Here is a 15,798-nt window from a genome sequence, read left to right on the forward strand (position 1 = left end):
AGGTGAAATGTCAGGAGAGCTCCTGCGCTGTGTGTGGGTGCGGATGTGTGTGACAGGGTGATATCAGGCCGTCTTTCCTCCTGAGCAAAGTCACTCAGACGTTTGCACAGAGAGTGGGAGTGAGTAGCTATGACGCAAGAAGCCTGAGAAGGCAGTGTGCTTAATGGCATCATGCTGAGCGACTAGTTGTCATTCTATTCTCTTTTTGTCATTTAAAAAAAATGTAAAAATTTCTTTAACATTTAAATATATTCTGTCGGTTTATATTTTACAAAATTGTTCAAAAGCGTCGGTGAAAATATCTACATATGTGACAAATATCTGTCAGTATATTGCAGTCTTTTCTGATATACAGCAATTAATTTCTGTTACATTTTTTATTGTTAGTTTTAAAACTTTTATTTTTAATAGATTTTTTTGGGGTTTATTTATTTATTTATTTAAATTACGATTGTATTGTGAAATTGCAAAATGGCTGACACTTCCGCTGTTCCCGAGCAGACTTGATTAATGTTTTTCACACCCGCATTCCGACTACTTCCGCCTTTCAGGCCAGGAATGTTTAAAAGCCAATTGGAAAACTACCCAGTGATTAGGAGTAACGAGCCAATCAGAGCGCAGGAGGCGGGATGTTTCGTAATGCGGGCGTGAAAAAAAAAAATCCCCGTCCCTAGTTTGTTGACGTTGTTAACAACAGTGGCGGCGAGTTTAAACTCCGAAAATGAACAGCGAGATCTCGAGCTGTGATTTAGACATAAAAGTTGAAATATTGAAAAGGAAGTATTTAGAGAGGAGAAGTCGGGTAATTAGTTTTGTTTTGTAACAACAACAAAAAAATGTGAAGTGCAGGGGTTTATTTAGACGAGTCAGTTTAGATACACTGGCTGCTAAAGCATAGTCATGTTTATTAGGTGAGACAAACGTAGATTTTTTTACGTACCTAGCTAATAGTGACAACACCTGTATGTTTGTTTGTGTGTTTGTTATTAGAGTCCAGTATGTTTTAACGTAATGTCCGTAAACAGCTACTATGATGGAACATGCTAGGCCCAATATCAAATATCTCCATGATTGACATGTAGGGCACAGACGTAGGGTGTAGAGCGGCATTTAGCATTCAGCCCTCGTTTTCTCTTAAATGTAGGCGCCAGTCACGAGCATTTAGATCTTTACTGTAAAAGCAATAATTTAAAAAAAAAACATTTCTTTTTTTTTCAGCTTTCTGCTACAGAAGAAGCCCAAGTGAGTGGAAAATGTGGAGACGATGTGGAAAAGTGTTGTAAGTACTCCAAACAGCTATTCACTGCTTATATACAGCAAGGGAGTGAATCAGAACTGAAGTGCACTACGTAGGGAGCAAGGATTACAGAGTGTCAGAGTGTAGCAGCAGTGTTGCAGACTCTTTTCAGTGGAGAAGAGTGAATCCAAGATCATAATAAAAACTCTTAAAACGCTGAATTTACGTATTGATGGATTTGGTCCTGGTGATTGGCAGATGAGGTTGTGTTCCCTGAAGCAGGCAGGTATGGCCATGTGCAGCAGTGCTGGATTGAGTGTTTTTGTTATTTAAACTCAAGCTGCTGTCCCGGGGCTGGAGGAAGTGAAAACATCACGGCGAGAGATGAGGAACTACAGCCGAGCTCTGGAGGAGCTTCTCCATGTCGTCTCACAGCAGCCTGAATGGTGAGAGAACGGAACACAACCGTGACTTTTATCATTCCGTATTATATTTACTGTACAGGATTCAGCCTTTATCTTTTAGCCACTGAAGTGATCTGTCCTGATAGAAGTGTTTATAGAGGCTTAATGACATGTTTATTGGAATGTGTTTGCTAGAGATGAAGACAGGAGCACTTTGTGTTGCTCTTTGGTTTATAGGCCTGGGCAAGATGGTTTGAAGACACGCTTCTCAGTAAGTTGGCAGATGAGGACTTGACCCTTAAAGAGACAACACTGTGTACGACCAGGCATAAGATTATGACCACCTACCTAATATTGTGTTGCTCCCCCTTTTGCTGCCTGTGATGCATTGTGTATTCTGACACCTTTCTATCAGATCCAGCATTAACTTCTTCAGCAGTTTGAGCAGCAGTAGCTCGTCTGTTGGATCGGATCACACGGTCCAGCCTTCGCTCCCCATGTGCATCAGTGAGCCTTGACCACACGTGACCCTGTCGCCGGTTCACCTCTGTTCCTTCCTTGGACCACTTTTGATAGATACTGACCACTGCAGACCGGGAACACCCCACAAGAGCTGCAGTTTTGGAGATGCTCTGATCCAGTCATCTAGACATCACAATTTGGCCCTTGTCAAACTCGCTCAAATCCTTTTGCGTGTCCATTTTTCCTGCTTCTAACACATCAACTTTGAGGACAAAATGTTCACTTGCTGCCTAATATATCCCACCCACTAACAGGTGCCATGATGAGGAGATAATCAGTGTTATTCACTTCACCTGTCAGTGCTCAGAATGTTATGCCTTATCGGTGTATGTACATGAAGAAGCATCAATAAAAATCAGTCCTCTGCCCTCTTACTTACGTCTTTTCTAAGAAGCAGAGCTCTGCCCAGGCCTCAGTCTGTAACTGAGATGCAGCTCATGTTTAGATGAAGTCGTCTTGTGTTGACGGTTTGCTGCTCTTTCTGTCATTTCAAATGAAATATTTCTGAAAGCAGGCTGGTCCGTGACGAGAGCGCTCTGAGCAGCGAAGGTGAGCTCAGTGACCGGACCGAGGCTGTGGACCATACCAACATCCTGTGTACAGAGACGGGTGAGATTTCATCAGGAAAATGGAAACGTGTGTCGTCTCTTCTGTCTGTTGTGTAACTTTGTAAGAACTGGCCGGTGACGGTCTCGTTCATCTGTCTCATTCAGAAGCTGTGTTTTTGGAATAAAAATGGCATTACACGAGGGCAATCCCATAATTATTTTCAGCAGACACTAGTCTACTCAGACTAGCTCATTAGAAGTGCAGGTGTATGTTGAAGCTGAATCCTGACCGACTAGGACATCATGCAGTGGTTATGATATAAACGTTAGACATCAGGACACGCCTTCTGACCGCTCTGCAACTCTGTCCTCATTTATATCTAGATGTGACGCTGCCCTCGAACCTAGCATGTACTTCTGGTTCGTTTGAGACAGAGCCAACGTGGTTCGGATCAGGAGGGGGGCGGAGGAGCCCAGCGCATATCCAAGTGTACCACGAGATGATCCAGATTTACGAAAAACTGCAGGTGAGCGAACGTCAGACTTTAAGAGATTTATAAACATTCCTCTCTTTCAGTCAGTGCTACTCACATCAAAAAATCTCTGAACAGCAGCGACACAAATAAAAAGGTTGATGTGGAACTCGATGCTCTTCTGCCTCAGGGTTTGATGTGTTGAGATGCTTTTCTGCTCATCACAGATGTACAGAGAGATGATTTGAGTTACCGGTCTGACCGATCTCCTCTGATCGCTCTCATTAACAAGGCCAGACCTTTCCGGATGTTTCTGTTTGAACTCTACAGTCTGTTATGTGTAAAAATCCCAGCAAGAGATCAGCAGCTTGTAAACTACTCAAACATCCACCACCATGTCAGGGTTAAATTCACAGTTTCGTGTTCTTATGTTTGTTGTGAACATTATCTGATGTTCTGCATGATTTTATAGACAGTGCTACTGCATGATCACATGATTGGCTGATTGGATAACTTTATAAATCTCCTCGTGAAGCAGCTGGTAAAGTGTGTGTGTGAGGCTTTCTTGCTTTTTTACAGCAGATCTGAAATGTCGTTTTTCTATGAATACTAGGTGTACACTGCTTCATTTTTACTTCATCTATAATCACAACACTGCAGTGTCTCTTATCAGCTGGAAAATATCAGAATTTTTCACTTTGTTGATTCTGTCTGTAACCATCTGTGTGTGTGTGTGTGTGTGTCTACAGGTGCGAGCAGCTGAGCTGTGTGAGCGTGAACGTGAGCTCCAGCAGAGAGAGAAGCTTCTCCTGAAGCACCAGAGCACCATGAACAGACTTCTCACTGTGGAGGAAGACGTACTAGATCGTATTAATGCCATGCAACAGGTTTAACTTCATCTCTCTCTCACACACACACACACACACAATAGGGCTAAGCAATATTACGTTAAAATGTCAATATTGTGATGGATGATGTCAGTAAAGGATTATATTATTTCAATAATGTTTTTGCAGCAACACCAGCAGGAGATGAAGAATCTTAGGGCTGCTCTGAGAGAAAAGACCAAAGAGAACAAAAGGATTAAATCTAGTTTTGATTCCATCAAGGAGCTTAATGACACCATGAAAAAACAGGTGGGAATTAAAGTCAAACAATGGTTTGAGCTTCTTAGATCAGATTTATACACAGAAAACTGATTCCTTCGGGGTTTGTGTGGGGAGAATCACTCGTATTTACCCTGTTTATTCTAATGTGTGTTTGTGTGTGTGTGTGTGTATGTAGTTGAGTGAAGTAAGTGAACAGAACACAAGGCTGGAGAACAAATCACAGAAAGTTCAAGCTCGACTAGACAACCTGCAGGTGACAAAAATGAGTTTGTTGCTCCAGGAGTTTGTGAGGATGAAACATGAAGCAAATTATTCAGAATTCTAAATAAAAGTCTGTAAAAATGTTCCAGTGGTCATAGATTTTTTGATTTTGTGTGTGTGTGTGTGTGTGTGTTCTTTGTTAGAGAAAGCACGAATACTCAGGAGCACACAGAGGGTGGGAAAACGTGCTGAAGTCACATGATCTCAAACCCTCCAATCAGGACAAACCTCCACCTCCCAACAAAGCTAGCAAGGTAAGTCAGGTGAACCGATGAGTAAAGCGGGATTTTAACACCGCAGATGTTTGGACAGTGACGAAAACTTGCGTGATGTAATAAACTCTTATTTTAAAGGGTAAGAAACTCGAAACTAGCTCTGTGTTATCAGTGTATACTGTATACTGCATAATCAGTGTTGTTGATCATGAAAAACAACCTATAAATATATTTATATTCAATTTCTCACTACAGTCACAGAAATGTCTGTCCCACTGGGTCAGTAGTCCTGTGTGAAATGTAATACCCTGATGAGGCCACTAGGGGCAGCAGCGCTCATACTCCTGCACCACACAGCACTGCTTCCAGGATTTTCACAAATAACACAAAATCAAGCAAACTCTGTAATATTCATAACAGCTTGCAGTTTTTCAAAATTAGTGCAGATTTCATGTGATGTCATCAGAGTGTGCATTCAGCCTAAGCCCTCTTCAATTCATCATGTCCAACAATTACACGTGTTAAAGGAAGAATCCTGTGCTTGTAATTTCACCAATTCAAGTAGTTTTCCAGAGCCAGTGCTGCTGAGGTGGTTCGATAGACATCATTAAACCATGCAGGCTTCATGGTTTTAGAACAATGCTGGAAAAAGTTTGGGGGGAAAATAACAGCTGTATAATAGTATAATATTTTTTTTCTTTTAGAGGTCCACCAGTACGTCACTGAAGCTGCTGTCATATGTGATGGAGTGGCTGCTGGACGGGCCGATGTTCACCTCTGAAGACGAGAAAACACAGGGCGAGTTCGACCCGTATGGGGTTCCACGTCCCTCCCTGCATGAACGCTGTGCCAAGGTCTGTGCACGCACACGCGCACACACACATGCAGGTTTAAGCAAGCCCGTCATGAAAGAAGCCTTTTGTTCTTTTTAACCTTTTTCACAACTTGAAGCAACAATGAGCTTTTTATACACAAAAAAATGAAAGTGTGCAGAATGTAAACTCCAGCACACACATTTTTATTCCAGGTAGTTTTGATGTAAATCATGTCATTTATTCTAAACACTGTTGCCCTTTATCTTGTCTTTTTCCTCTCCACCCATAGCTCTCACCAGCACAAACGCCTCCTACAGGTTTATTTATAACAACTTGAAAATCTTTTCAGTTTGTATATTTTGTTTTTGTCAGGTTCTTCCTGCATTGCTAGAGCAGTTCCAGGAAGCCGAGGCCTTCCTTCATCCACCGCTCCTGCGCTTCATCTACTGCGCCATCACCCAGCTGGAGCACAGCACACAGGTGTGTCATAAGTTTAACTCGCATAAGAGCTCTGTGATGAGCAGAAAAGCATCTCAGAATGCACTGGAACAGGCATCGGTTCTCCGATCCTCATCTGTCCAGTTTTGTTTGTTCCTGTATTTACTGTAGCTCAGACGTCTCTGAGCAGACAGGATAGGATCCTGATGTGGTCTTCTGCTGTTGTAGCTCATCCACCTCAAGGCTTGATGTGTTGAGATTGACTGGCTGTTTGCCTGCTTTCTCTGGTCAGGTCATTCTCCTCTCAGAGCCACAGAGCTGCTATTCTTCTTCTGCTCTATTTAGACTCGAACCTGCACTCAGTGAAGTTGAGACAAATTGAACACTCGCATTTAAGTGTATATGAGTCTGCTGAAGCCAACATTAACAGTTCACTTAAAGGCAGTGTACAAAGCTTGTTGAAAAACATGTTCTCATGTGGATACACTCAGTGTGTGTGTGTGTCTGTGTGTGTGTTCCAGCATCTCCCTTTGACCTCAACGTTGAGGAGATTAGGAGAGGAAGTGAACCGAAAATCTCCTCCACTTATCAGAAGCTCCTGCCCTCACACTCGCTTCTTATCCTCCATCATCATCCTCAAAACACTCAGTCAGGGTGAGACAGACATTTACCTTCCATCCATCATGTCCTTTTCTGCTCCTCTCAGCTCTGTGTGTGTGTTCAGTAGGTGTTACTCCCCTCTGCTTACAGCAGATGGCAATGTTGAGACGTTTGCAGTGCAGTGTCCTCTCTCTCTCTCTCTCTCTCTCTCTCTCTCTCTCTCTCTGTCTGTCGCCCTCTCTCTCTCTCTCTTTCTCTCTCTCTCTCTCTCTCTCTCTCTCTCTCTGTCTGTCTGTAGCCCTCTCTCTCTCTCTCTCTCTCTCTCTCTCTCTCTCTTCATTTCTCTCCTGGATGTGTTATTCTGACTCGGGTGTGAATGTCCTGTGCTGAATCTCTCTTTGACTCCATCTGGGAAGCATCGTCCTTCCGTCTTCTCTCTCTGATGTTTTTCCTGAAGCTGTTAGGACTCCACGTCCTCGTCCACGTCTCAGCCTGCTGCTGTCTGTGTAGAGAGAATGGCAGAGATACAGCAGGGATGAGACGATGATGTTGGCTGCTGTGCTGCTGGAAAGCAGGTCATTAGGAGTGTTTATCTGAAGCAGATGAGGGAGAGAGAGGTTCAGACTGCTAGCTGTAGGTTAGAGAGATTGTTCGATCTGATACTCTGGTACTGATCCGTCCGTGTGACGAGGCTGAAACATTTCATTCGTGTTTATTTGATGAGCTTCAGTTAAACAGCTGACATGACTCCGTGGTATGGAGGAGAGAGCATGGTGTTAGTAAACGTCTTTCCTGAGTGCACTGTATACACTGTAATGTCATCACATGAGAACTGAAGGACACTTTGTGATCTTTAACTTCGCTGAAGGTAAACATTGCATTTTTATTTAACATTCCAGATCTACAAAAGTACAAGAAGAAGAGTTAGCCGTAATACAGCAGAACAGCGTCACTGAGAGATCAGTGTAACATGAGATTAGATTCCATGACTTTGACATACACGTGTGAGGATTGTTTTTATTGAGCATGTATAATTAATTATTGTGGATATTTTTACTCCTCTTCTGATCTACAGTGGATGTCTTGGCTCAGGCCCTCGACGTTGTGCACGGCATCGTGAGAGACGACGAGGGGCGTGGCCTCTTCCTGAAGTACAAGGCCCTGACGGCCATTCTATCTCTGCTGAGGACAGGAAGTCCGGGACTGCTCTCTCCGTTGCTGGATATCCTGCTTCAGATGAGTGCAAAGTCATGTGAGTTTTACAACACAAATTGTTTAGATAAAATTAAACAAAAATATAATAATTGATCGTGCTTGTCCACTTATGCAGGTTTTTTCTAATCACATGCATTTATGTTAATAATTTAGGTGAAGGAGCGAAGCAGAGCCATTAAAGTTGAACAGTTTAGAGTCCACAGCACAATACAGATCCAATCCACTGTCCTATTCAGAGCCGTAAAGTAATTGCTAATAAATTAATAAATAGATACCTTTTCTGCATTAAAATGTGCTTGTCGTTCATCTAGAAGTCCGTAATGGAAATTGAATGATATCAGTGTCACGTGTTTAAATATCGCAGCACATCAGTCTGTCTCACAGACGCTCTATTTCTTTTGTGTCCCGTCTGAGTTTAATTTATTTCTCACACAGAAGCTAGCAAGGTGTCGCATGAGTTTATGCAGCTCCGAGTGTGATTAGCCTGATTAAGCCCACATGGCCACTTACTCCAGCATCATTAACACGTCCATCGGCCCGGCTCCTTTCCACTCTGTTAACTGCTAACGCGTCAAACGAGGCTAATAAACTTCTTCCAGAAACACAGCGTGGACCTTAAGGTGGAAAAACCCGGATTTTAGACGTTCTGGCGTTGGAGGTCTTTAGCACCACACCTTTTTAATCAGCTCTTTAACACTTTTCCACATTTCACGGGCTTCAGAAAGGGTTTAGAGTGTGAGCACAGTTCAGCTGTTTTGGTTCTCCATGCTCTGTTCATGTTTGTGACTTTTCTTCATTCGTGGGGTGCCCAGTCCATCAGGTTTCCATGGCAACAGTAAAATACTTTGATTTGTCACTATGCAGTGGTGTAGAGAAGTTTAACACACGGACTGCTTCCCTAAAAATCTGTAACACACTTTTTCACTGATGGAGACGATCCAGACATCTGTATAGGAAACATGTTTATTAATCACTCAGAACGTACAGAGAAACTTCTCTAGCTTTCTGGAGCAGGTTCCAGCAGCTGATCATGCACTGAGAACTCTACACATGCCACGGAGATTATACTTTCTGAGCTAGGATTAGCTACGATATCTGGCATATTAATCAAAACGTGTCACTTCCTGTCTCTTAATCCCTTTCTCTCTCTTTCTCTTTCTGGCATTCGGTGATCACACACCTATAAGGTTGTGCCTGGCGCGTTGCAATTGCTGCTAATCAGCGAAAATCCCTTTATTAGGCAGGCCATTTCCTTTTAGTGACACTAAGCAGAGCCGCCCAATCCCAGAATCCTCAGGGGCGCCGCTTTATGAGCTGCAAGCGATTTATGGAGGGATAATTAGCAGCCTGTGTGAAAGCACTGAGGTCAGAGAGCACAAGGAGTTCACACCTGAAGGTCACTTCCAGCATCCTGAGTTTCAGCGTTAAACCCTGTTCAGCCTCCTCCTCCTGCCATCACTAACACACTCCATGTGCTGGCGCCGAAAAAAAGTCAGACGGCCAAACATCTCTGTGATGGACGTCTTTGAAGTTCCCTCGGCTTTGTCTAATAGGAGACAGCACTACCTGTGAAGATGAGAGACGGCAGATGTGGACTGTGTGTGTGAGTGATTGAGTGAGAGGCAGATGTATCAGGATAAAAGGGCCAAACTGACCATTTGTGTTAAATCATGGGGTCAAAGGTCAGCAGACTTCCATTAATGTGAGTCAGATGTTGAAAGAGCCAAAGTGACGCTGTGCAACGACTCGCACGGGTTCTTCACACTGCCCAAAGCTATATCAGGCACAGAGCTGAAAGCGCACACACACACACACACACACACTTTGGTCCAAAGCTAATTTGAAGAGAATTTAAAAGTTAGCTCCAGAGCAAGTCTCCATTGCTGCTGGTGACGTCATTACACCTCTAACTGTCTCTCTAAGAAGCCGAAGGTCCAACCTGGTAAACATTGTTTTCTCCAGCTCACAGCTCTCTGAGGGTACAACATCAAGCATCCCATGGAGACGAACCTTCGGAAGGATCACCAGATTCCACCTGGGGTTTTGGAAGCTGTACTCTGATCTTGATTTTCCTCTCACACAGTCACTCCACACAGTGTGTTTCCTCACAGTGTAACTCGTGAGTTCTCACTTCATCTTGATTAGAGGCTGCTCACTGCTACACATCTTTGTCTCCATCCATCCATCCACCCCGAGTTGCTCTGAAGATATCAGAATGCTTTTCTGGCCTTTTGTTCTGGATGAAGAAACATCTGAACTGATGCATGTCTCTCCTCTGCTGGACCTCTAACCCTAAACGAGTCACCATCAGTATCCATCTTGGTGTGGTTTCAGTTGATGAACCTCATCAGCATCCTGATCCTGCAGATTTCTTCTTCATAACACCAGAAGAACTTTTCTGAGCTCAGTTTTGCTCACCTGACTCCTCTCATAATCCATGTTTCTTTTCTCTTCATGTCTCTTGCTTGGTTTCCCAATGTTCACTCATGTACGCTCCTAGTCAGGTCTCTTGAATGGCTTCCTGTTGCTCAGGAATTCAGCATGTTTTTGTAGTCATCACTCCTCTTTTGATGGAATAACCTTCTCCTTCCACATCCTAGCAGACTGGAGTGCATGTTCCTTCCACAGGATAAAGCCTTTACATGCTCTGCTTTTACTGCTGCTTACTTTACTTCCTGTTTTTTTGAAGGATTATTTAAGCGGAAAGTTTGTTGCTTTGAATTGACCTTCTCATCAGTCAGGTCCTGAATTAATGCAGATTTTGTGGATGCTTCATCACATTCTGGATCAGAGCATCTGCTGGATGCCTTCATGCAGAGGTAGAACAAAAAGACATCAGAAAGAAAATAATCAGTAGTTATGGTTGTTAATATTCACTTTGTTTTAATAAAAACGTGGTTTTGGCGGTTCAAATCTGAGCGAGCCTGCAGTAAATCTGAGGGTTTTTTCCCCACCTTTTATTGGCATTTTGTCATGTGGAAATTTGTTAGAATAGAAGCTTCTACACTATTGCCAAAAGTTTTGGGACACCCCTCCAGATCATTGAATTCAGGGGTTGGACTTGGCCCCGTAGTTCCAGTGAAAGGAACTCTTAGTGTTTGAGCAGTGCACCAGTTTTTTTTTCTTCTTCCTTTTTTCTTTCTGTTTGTGTCATTTCATTTTTTTTTTCCCCCAGTCTAATCTTTCTAAGCCTGAGTGAGTAGTGCTCCTTTGATAAAACCATCCCCAATCCTCTTGTCATTTATTTTTATTTTCTTCACTAGGTCATCTTCCTGCTTTCCTGGAAGCGTGTAGCACAGATCAGTTCTTCCGTTGTGCTGCTGTACTTCTCCGAAACCCAAGGCTGGACCTGGCCATCAGCGAGAAGATTAGCGTTCTCCTGCAGAAGCTCTCCTGTATCAGGTCTGAGCTCCACTCCCATCATCATCACCACATCAGTCATCTCAGTAGGAGGTTTGAGGGTCTCCAGTAGACATAGAAAGACAAACTATAAAAAGGTAGCAGCGTTCCATCAAGGCAGCATGAAGAGTTTATAACAGAGGATGAAACTGAAAGCTCCAGGTTTATCTTCCTTCACAGGGAGACTGAAAAACACCCTGAGAACTCCAAGTGTTACTATTTAACTAACTAATACCTTTTAGTTAGGAGACATTTTGACTTGAAAAGGAGAAACTTCTTAAAGTGAAATGGTCAAAACTCAGCACTAATATGTCTTTATTTCACTGCAGAAATGTTAAAGAAGCTCCGCCCACAATCATTATGACAATCCCATGATTTATTATCATCATCATCATTATTTTTTTTTATTTATTTATTTTAGGAAATACTTTTTTCTAAAATTAAGCTTTTATCATTTTCTCAGAAACCAAACTTCACAGCTTCTATTCCTGATTATTATCTTTATCACAGTGGAATATCCCAAAATAGTGATAATTGTACCGATTGTGCAATTCTAAAGAAAATGGCTTAAAAATCATTCATGATAAATAGAATTTATGATTGCGATTCCAGCAATCTTTTATAGTTTGAAAGCTGACCACACTGAGGCTCCATCTCTTTCTGCCCCCCCTTAGTGAGTCTTTTCTTCTTCTGGTCCTCATGACCACAAAAAAACAGACAGTGGAGCTGCATCTGCTGAGCCATGTCACTTCATCTACACCAGACCTCCAGCTGCATAATAACGACGCAGCGTAGCGTAGCTCATCACTTGAGTTACATCATCATCATGTTTCCTGAGAGTCATCCTCACTTGGCTAAAGAAAAGAAAACACCTCGTTAGCTCAGCTTCATCATCTAAACAAGCTCATTAATCCTCGTTAGGACAGCTTGAGCGAGGGCGGGAAAGGCCTGGAGGAGGAACGAAACTCATGCCAGATGTTCATGTGAATTTAGGATTGAAACAGAAATGTGCTAGAAACACTCTGCTGATGTGGACGTTATACTGTGGAGCTAGCATGGAATAAAACGGTGTGTGTGATGTTCTAGGAAAATAATTGTGTGTGTGTGTGTTGCAGAAAGAACCGCCGTCTGTTCGAAGCGTCCTCACTGCACCTGCTCCTACAGGAAACACAGCGCTCAGCCGATCCGTCTCGAGCCTACATCAACATCAACATCAGCTCCATCCTGTTTAATCTGGGCGTGGCCTCACACTCCTGACACGCCCACTCCAAACACTATGAACACTCTACAGAACCACTCATAAACATGGTGTTCAGTCATGATACTCTCTTTGTGTAGGGATTATTTATTGTGTACACTCTGAGGATGTATAATCCTCAGATCATCATCATGCAGTGCTTTATAAATCAACTCCTAAATTATTCATTCTTATTTATTCCACTTTATTATAATGTGTTATGGTGGTAATTAATTATTCCTACTTCAGAAAATGTATTTAATGTCATGCTTCATTTATACACACGCTGATGGTGGACAGAACACACACACATCATCATTGTCTCTTGTGGCCGGAGCCTCTGTGGCCTCAGCTGCCTCCCTGAGAGTGATTTTTCAGCATGTTGGTACTAATCCCATGATTCGGTTATACTTACGCTGATTTAGAACGACGTTTCATTTTCCAAGGCACAAGAGAACGTGCCAGATATTTGTACATTTGGCCTGTGTTTGTAAATCTGTGGTTTTGAGCGAGCTCCTTTACTTCTTGTGGGTTTTAACTGATTTAAATTGTTTGTGACTGAATAAAATATTTGTTACTGACCTGATATCTTGCTATATTGTTGAGATTTAAACATTTATGTCACCAATCCTCTCATCGTTTCTTAAATAATGACTTAATAAGCAGCTCGAAGCCGAGCGCAGCTGCTGTCCGGGTCGTTCAGATTGTTGTTTTGAGAGACGGGAAGTTTTCCGTGAAGTCACACATTCATCAAGTCGCTTAGTGATTCCTGTGTTTGGTTTTTATTCATGCAAAGTTAACCCATGGATCTAGGTTTATTAAAACTATAAGACTGAAGCAGTGCTCAGAGTGTGAATAAAGTTTGTTTGGTTCATTTTCTTAATTATTCAGGAGAAAAGTGGAACAGTGTACACAGCCAAAACACACTGAGGAGTTGTGTTTACTCCTAACAAGGTGCTACTGTGGGGCAGGACACACCCACTGAAACAGGACCAGTACCTTCTACATTTAACTGAATTAAAGTTTTCCTCAAAATGACGAATTATAATAATTAACCTGAGAACGTTGGAAATGAGATCTTCATTTTTTTATCAGTTTATCATATTGGTGACTAACACTAAGAGACCGATACACAGCAGTTACACGTCTGATTTTCGGGGCACTGTACAAATTTGTACTGGACTGTTATTAAGGTGGAGACATAAACAAGGATTAGAAAAAAATATTACACTGGTGATTCTGCAGGTCAGTTCAGGTGAAACTTAGCTCCATGCACCATGTTAGTGTAGTGTTATGTTAGTGTTGTGTTCTGCTTGACAGTGAATCACACAAGGCATGAAACCTTGTAGTCTGGCCAGCTAACTGACCTCCTGCTCACATTTCTGCACAAACTTTTCCCCAGAATAAGGAGCTGTTGTTGGATTGTTGTGTATCTTCCTGTAATCAGCCACCGAGGTGATGTGTTTGTGTGTCTGTTTGCAGGCTGCTGGTTTCTGTAACACGTCCTACAGCAGATGATCTCCACTCCAGGGAGACGGTCCGTAAGTGTCGACCTTTCAGAGGAATTAACAGTGAGCTCATGATCTGGACCAGGAACGTAAAGATTACACAAAACCCAACAGGATGTGCTGATGTAAACTGTTAGCGGAAACATTGTCAAGGAGATAAAATTCCTCCATCACCTAACAGCACTAATGAATAACATCCAAACTAACTAATACCTCTGACTGGTTAGTCCTTCACTTACTAACATCACTTAGTAACATCTGCAAGTCTACTGGGATGCGTCTCTGTCAGCTGTGCACATCTGGATGCTGATGTTTCTTCTGCCAAAATTGCTAAATATCTGTCAGATTGGATGAAGCCCAACGGGAAACAGCTATTTTCAAGTCTTACCCCAGATTCTCCAGCAGATTGAGATCTGGACTATTCTAATGCATCCAGACTTCTCTGATTGTCATGTATTTGCCTCCATTCATCTCACCCTCAACCCCGAATACCCCACTAATAAAAAAAATTTCCACTCACTGCTTCTCAGAGTGGTGGTCTTCTCAGAATAATGGTGTTCTCAGAGTGATGGTTTTCCCAGTGATGGTCTTCTCAGAGTAATAGTCTGCTCAGAGAGTCCCCAAACTTCAAATGGCAAATGGGTTACTGCTTATCATTTGCTTATCATCCTCTCGGTTGCTTCTGACTAATCCCCTCTTTACCTGCTCGCTGAATTTTGGTGGACAGCCTTCTCTACACAGAGTAGCGACTGTTCCATATTCCTTTCACTTTTTTAATGACACACCAAATGGCACACCATGAGATATTTAAAGTCTGGAAAGTCGACTTCATAGAACAACAAGCTCAATTTTTGTACTACAAATAATCGATCAATTTTTTTTCTGAAAGGTTGCTCCAGGACTCGTAAATTTCTGACCTGATATGGACATCGACATCGGATCTCCATAAACTAGACCATAGTAATCTAGAGCTCTATATAAGTTCTCCATATCTTTCTAGTCTTATGACCTGGAACTTCATTGGAGTTATATGTTGTTGATACATGTTGGTGGTAGTAGTGTCATTTTTGAGAGTTACTTGGCTTTGTGATGCTTCTCTGACTAATCCCCTCTTTATCTGCTCGCTGACATCCTGCTCTAGGCAGAGTTGCAGTTATGACGCATTCTAATAATTTAATCAGACTCTGATACGTCTCCTCAACAATGTCCGCTTTCTCCACAGTGACTGGTTACTTATAAATTTGTTTTCATTTTCATTGTCCAGGAAGTGCTGGACAATCAGACTCTACAGTGTCACAGGAAGTCCACATTATATTACACTAAATGTTTTTTAAACAATCGGTCAGATAAATAAAGAAAAGAGGATTTGATGACTGGATTTTGCAGATGTGAACATCATGTAAAGGATTTCAGTGTTCCAAAATGTGCTTCTAGTGCTGAGAGAAGAAAAAAAAAACCTGACACACACACACACACACACACACACACACATACACACACGTTGAACTCATAGCTGAAGCATTCACATTATAAGCAGATCTGTGTTTGTGCTCATGAGGGTAAAATGATTCCAACTGGCTTTCTTCCGATTGTTGGGTTCTTGTGTGCTGATTCAGTTTGATTAACGCTGTTTGTTAGTTTTGTTAAAGCTTTTGAATCAGTGGGAACAGATTACAGAAAAAGTCATATTTCATAAAGTCAAAATTTCATACGTCTGTTTCATTGTTTTCAAAGAAATAGCGTGTGTTTGATGTTGAGGTTAATGTGATTTTTTTCCTGTACATATTTTCTGTTAATTCCCTGGTACAGCTTGAACT

At 42.2% G+C, this 15,798-nt stretch overlaps 1 protein-coding gene across 3 annotated transcripts; it reads left to right on the forward strand.

The window, feature by feature from the left end:
* The first annotated feature begins 644 nt into the window (after nt 1-644).
* LOC131353907 (coiled-coil domain-containing protein 138-like) lies at nt 645-13,054 on the forward strand. 3 transcript variants are annotated; one of them, XM_058390989.1, is made up of 15 exons: nt 645-802; nt 1,219-1,279; nt 1,578-1,683; nt 2,675-2,772; nt 3,096-3,238; nt 3,934-4,071; nt 4,201-4,320; nt 4,469-4,546; nt 4,698-4,808; nt 5,474-5,623; nt 5,957-6,064; nt 6,544-6,676; nt 7,698-7,874; nt 11,101-11,239; nt 12,352-13,054. In XM_058390989.1, exons 1-15 carry the CDS (start codon nt 722-724, stop codon nt 12,491-12,493), a joined length of 1,785 nt encoding a protein of 594 aa, XP_058246972.1. In that variant the 5' UTR covers nt 645-721; the 3' UTR covers nt 12,494-13,054. The 3 variants fall into 3 exon arrangements, with proteins under 3 accessions (XP_058246972.1, XP_058246973.1, XP_058246974.1); XM_058390990.1 differs by having other exon boundaries at nt 2,678-2,772; XM_058390991.1 differs by having other exon boundaries at nt 773-911.
* The last annotated feature ends 2,744 nt before the right edge of the window (nt 13,055-15,798 follow it).

This window comes from Hemibagrus wyckioides, linkage group LG06 (assembly GCF_019097595.1).
Source record: "Hemibagrus wyckioides isolate EC202008001 linkage group LG06, SWU_Hwy_1.0, whole genome shotgun sequence".
Lineage (NCBI taxonomy): Eukaryota > Metazoa > Chordata > Actinopteri > Siluriformes > Bagridae > Hemibagrus > Hemibagrus wyckioides.

Excerpts from the sequence above, each read along its gene's own strand:
- LOC131353907 (XM_058390989.1), top strand. The coding sequence starts at position 722 with ATGAACAGCGAGATCTCGAGCTGTGATTTAGACATAAAAGTTGAAATA. Across the intron at positions 803-1,218 it reads ATTTAGAGAGGAGAAGTCGG|CTTTCTGCTACAGAAGAAGC; the intron begins GTAATTAGTTTT and ends TTTTTTTTTCAG. Across the intron at positions 4,809-5,473 it reads CTCCCAACAAAGCTAGCAAG|AGGTCCACCAGTACGTCACT; the intron begins GTAAGTCAGGTG and ends TTTTTCTTTTAG.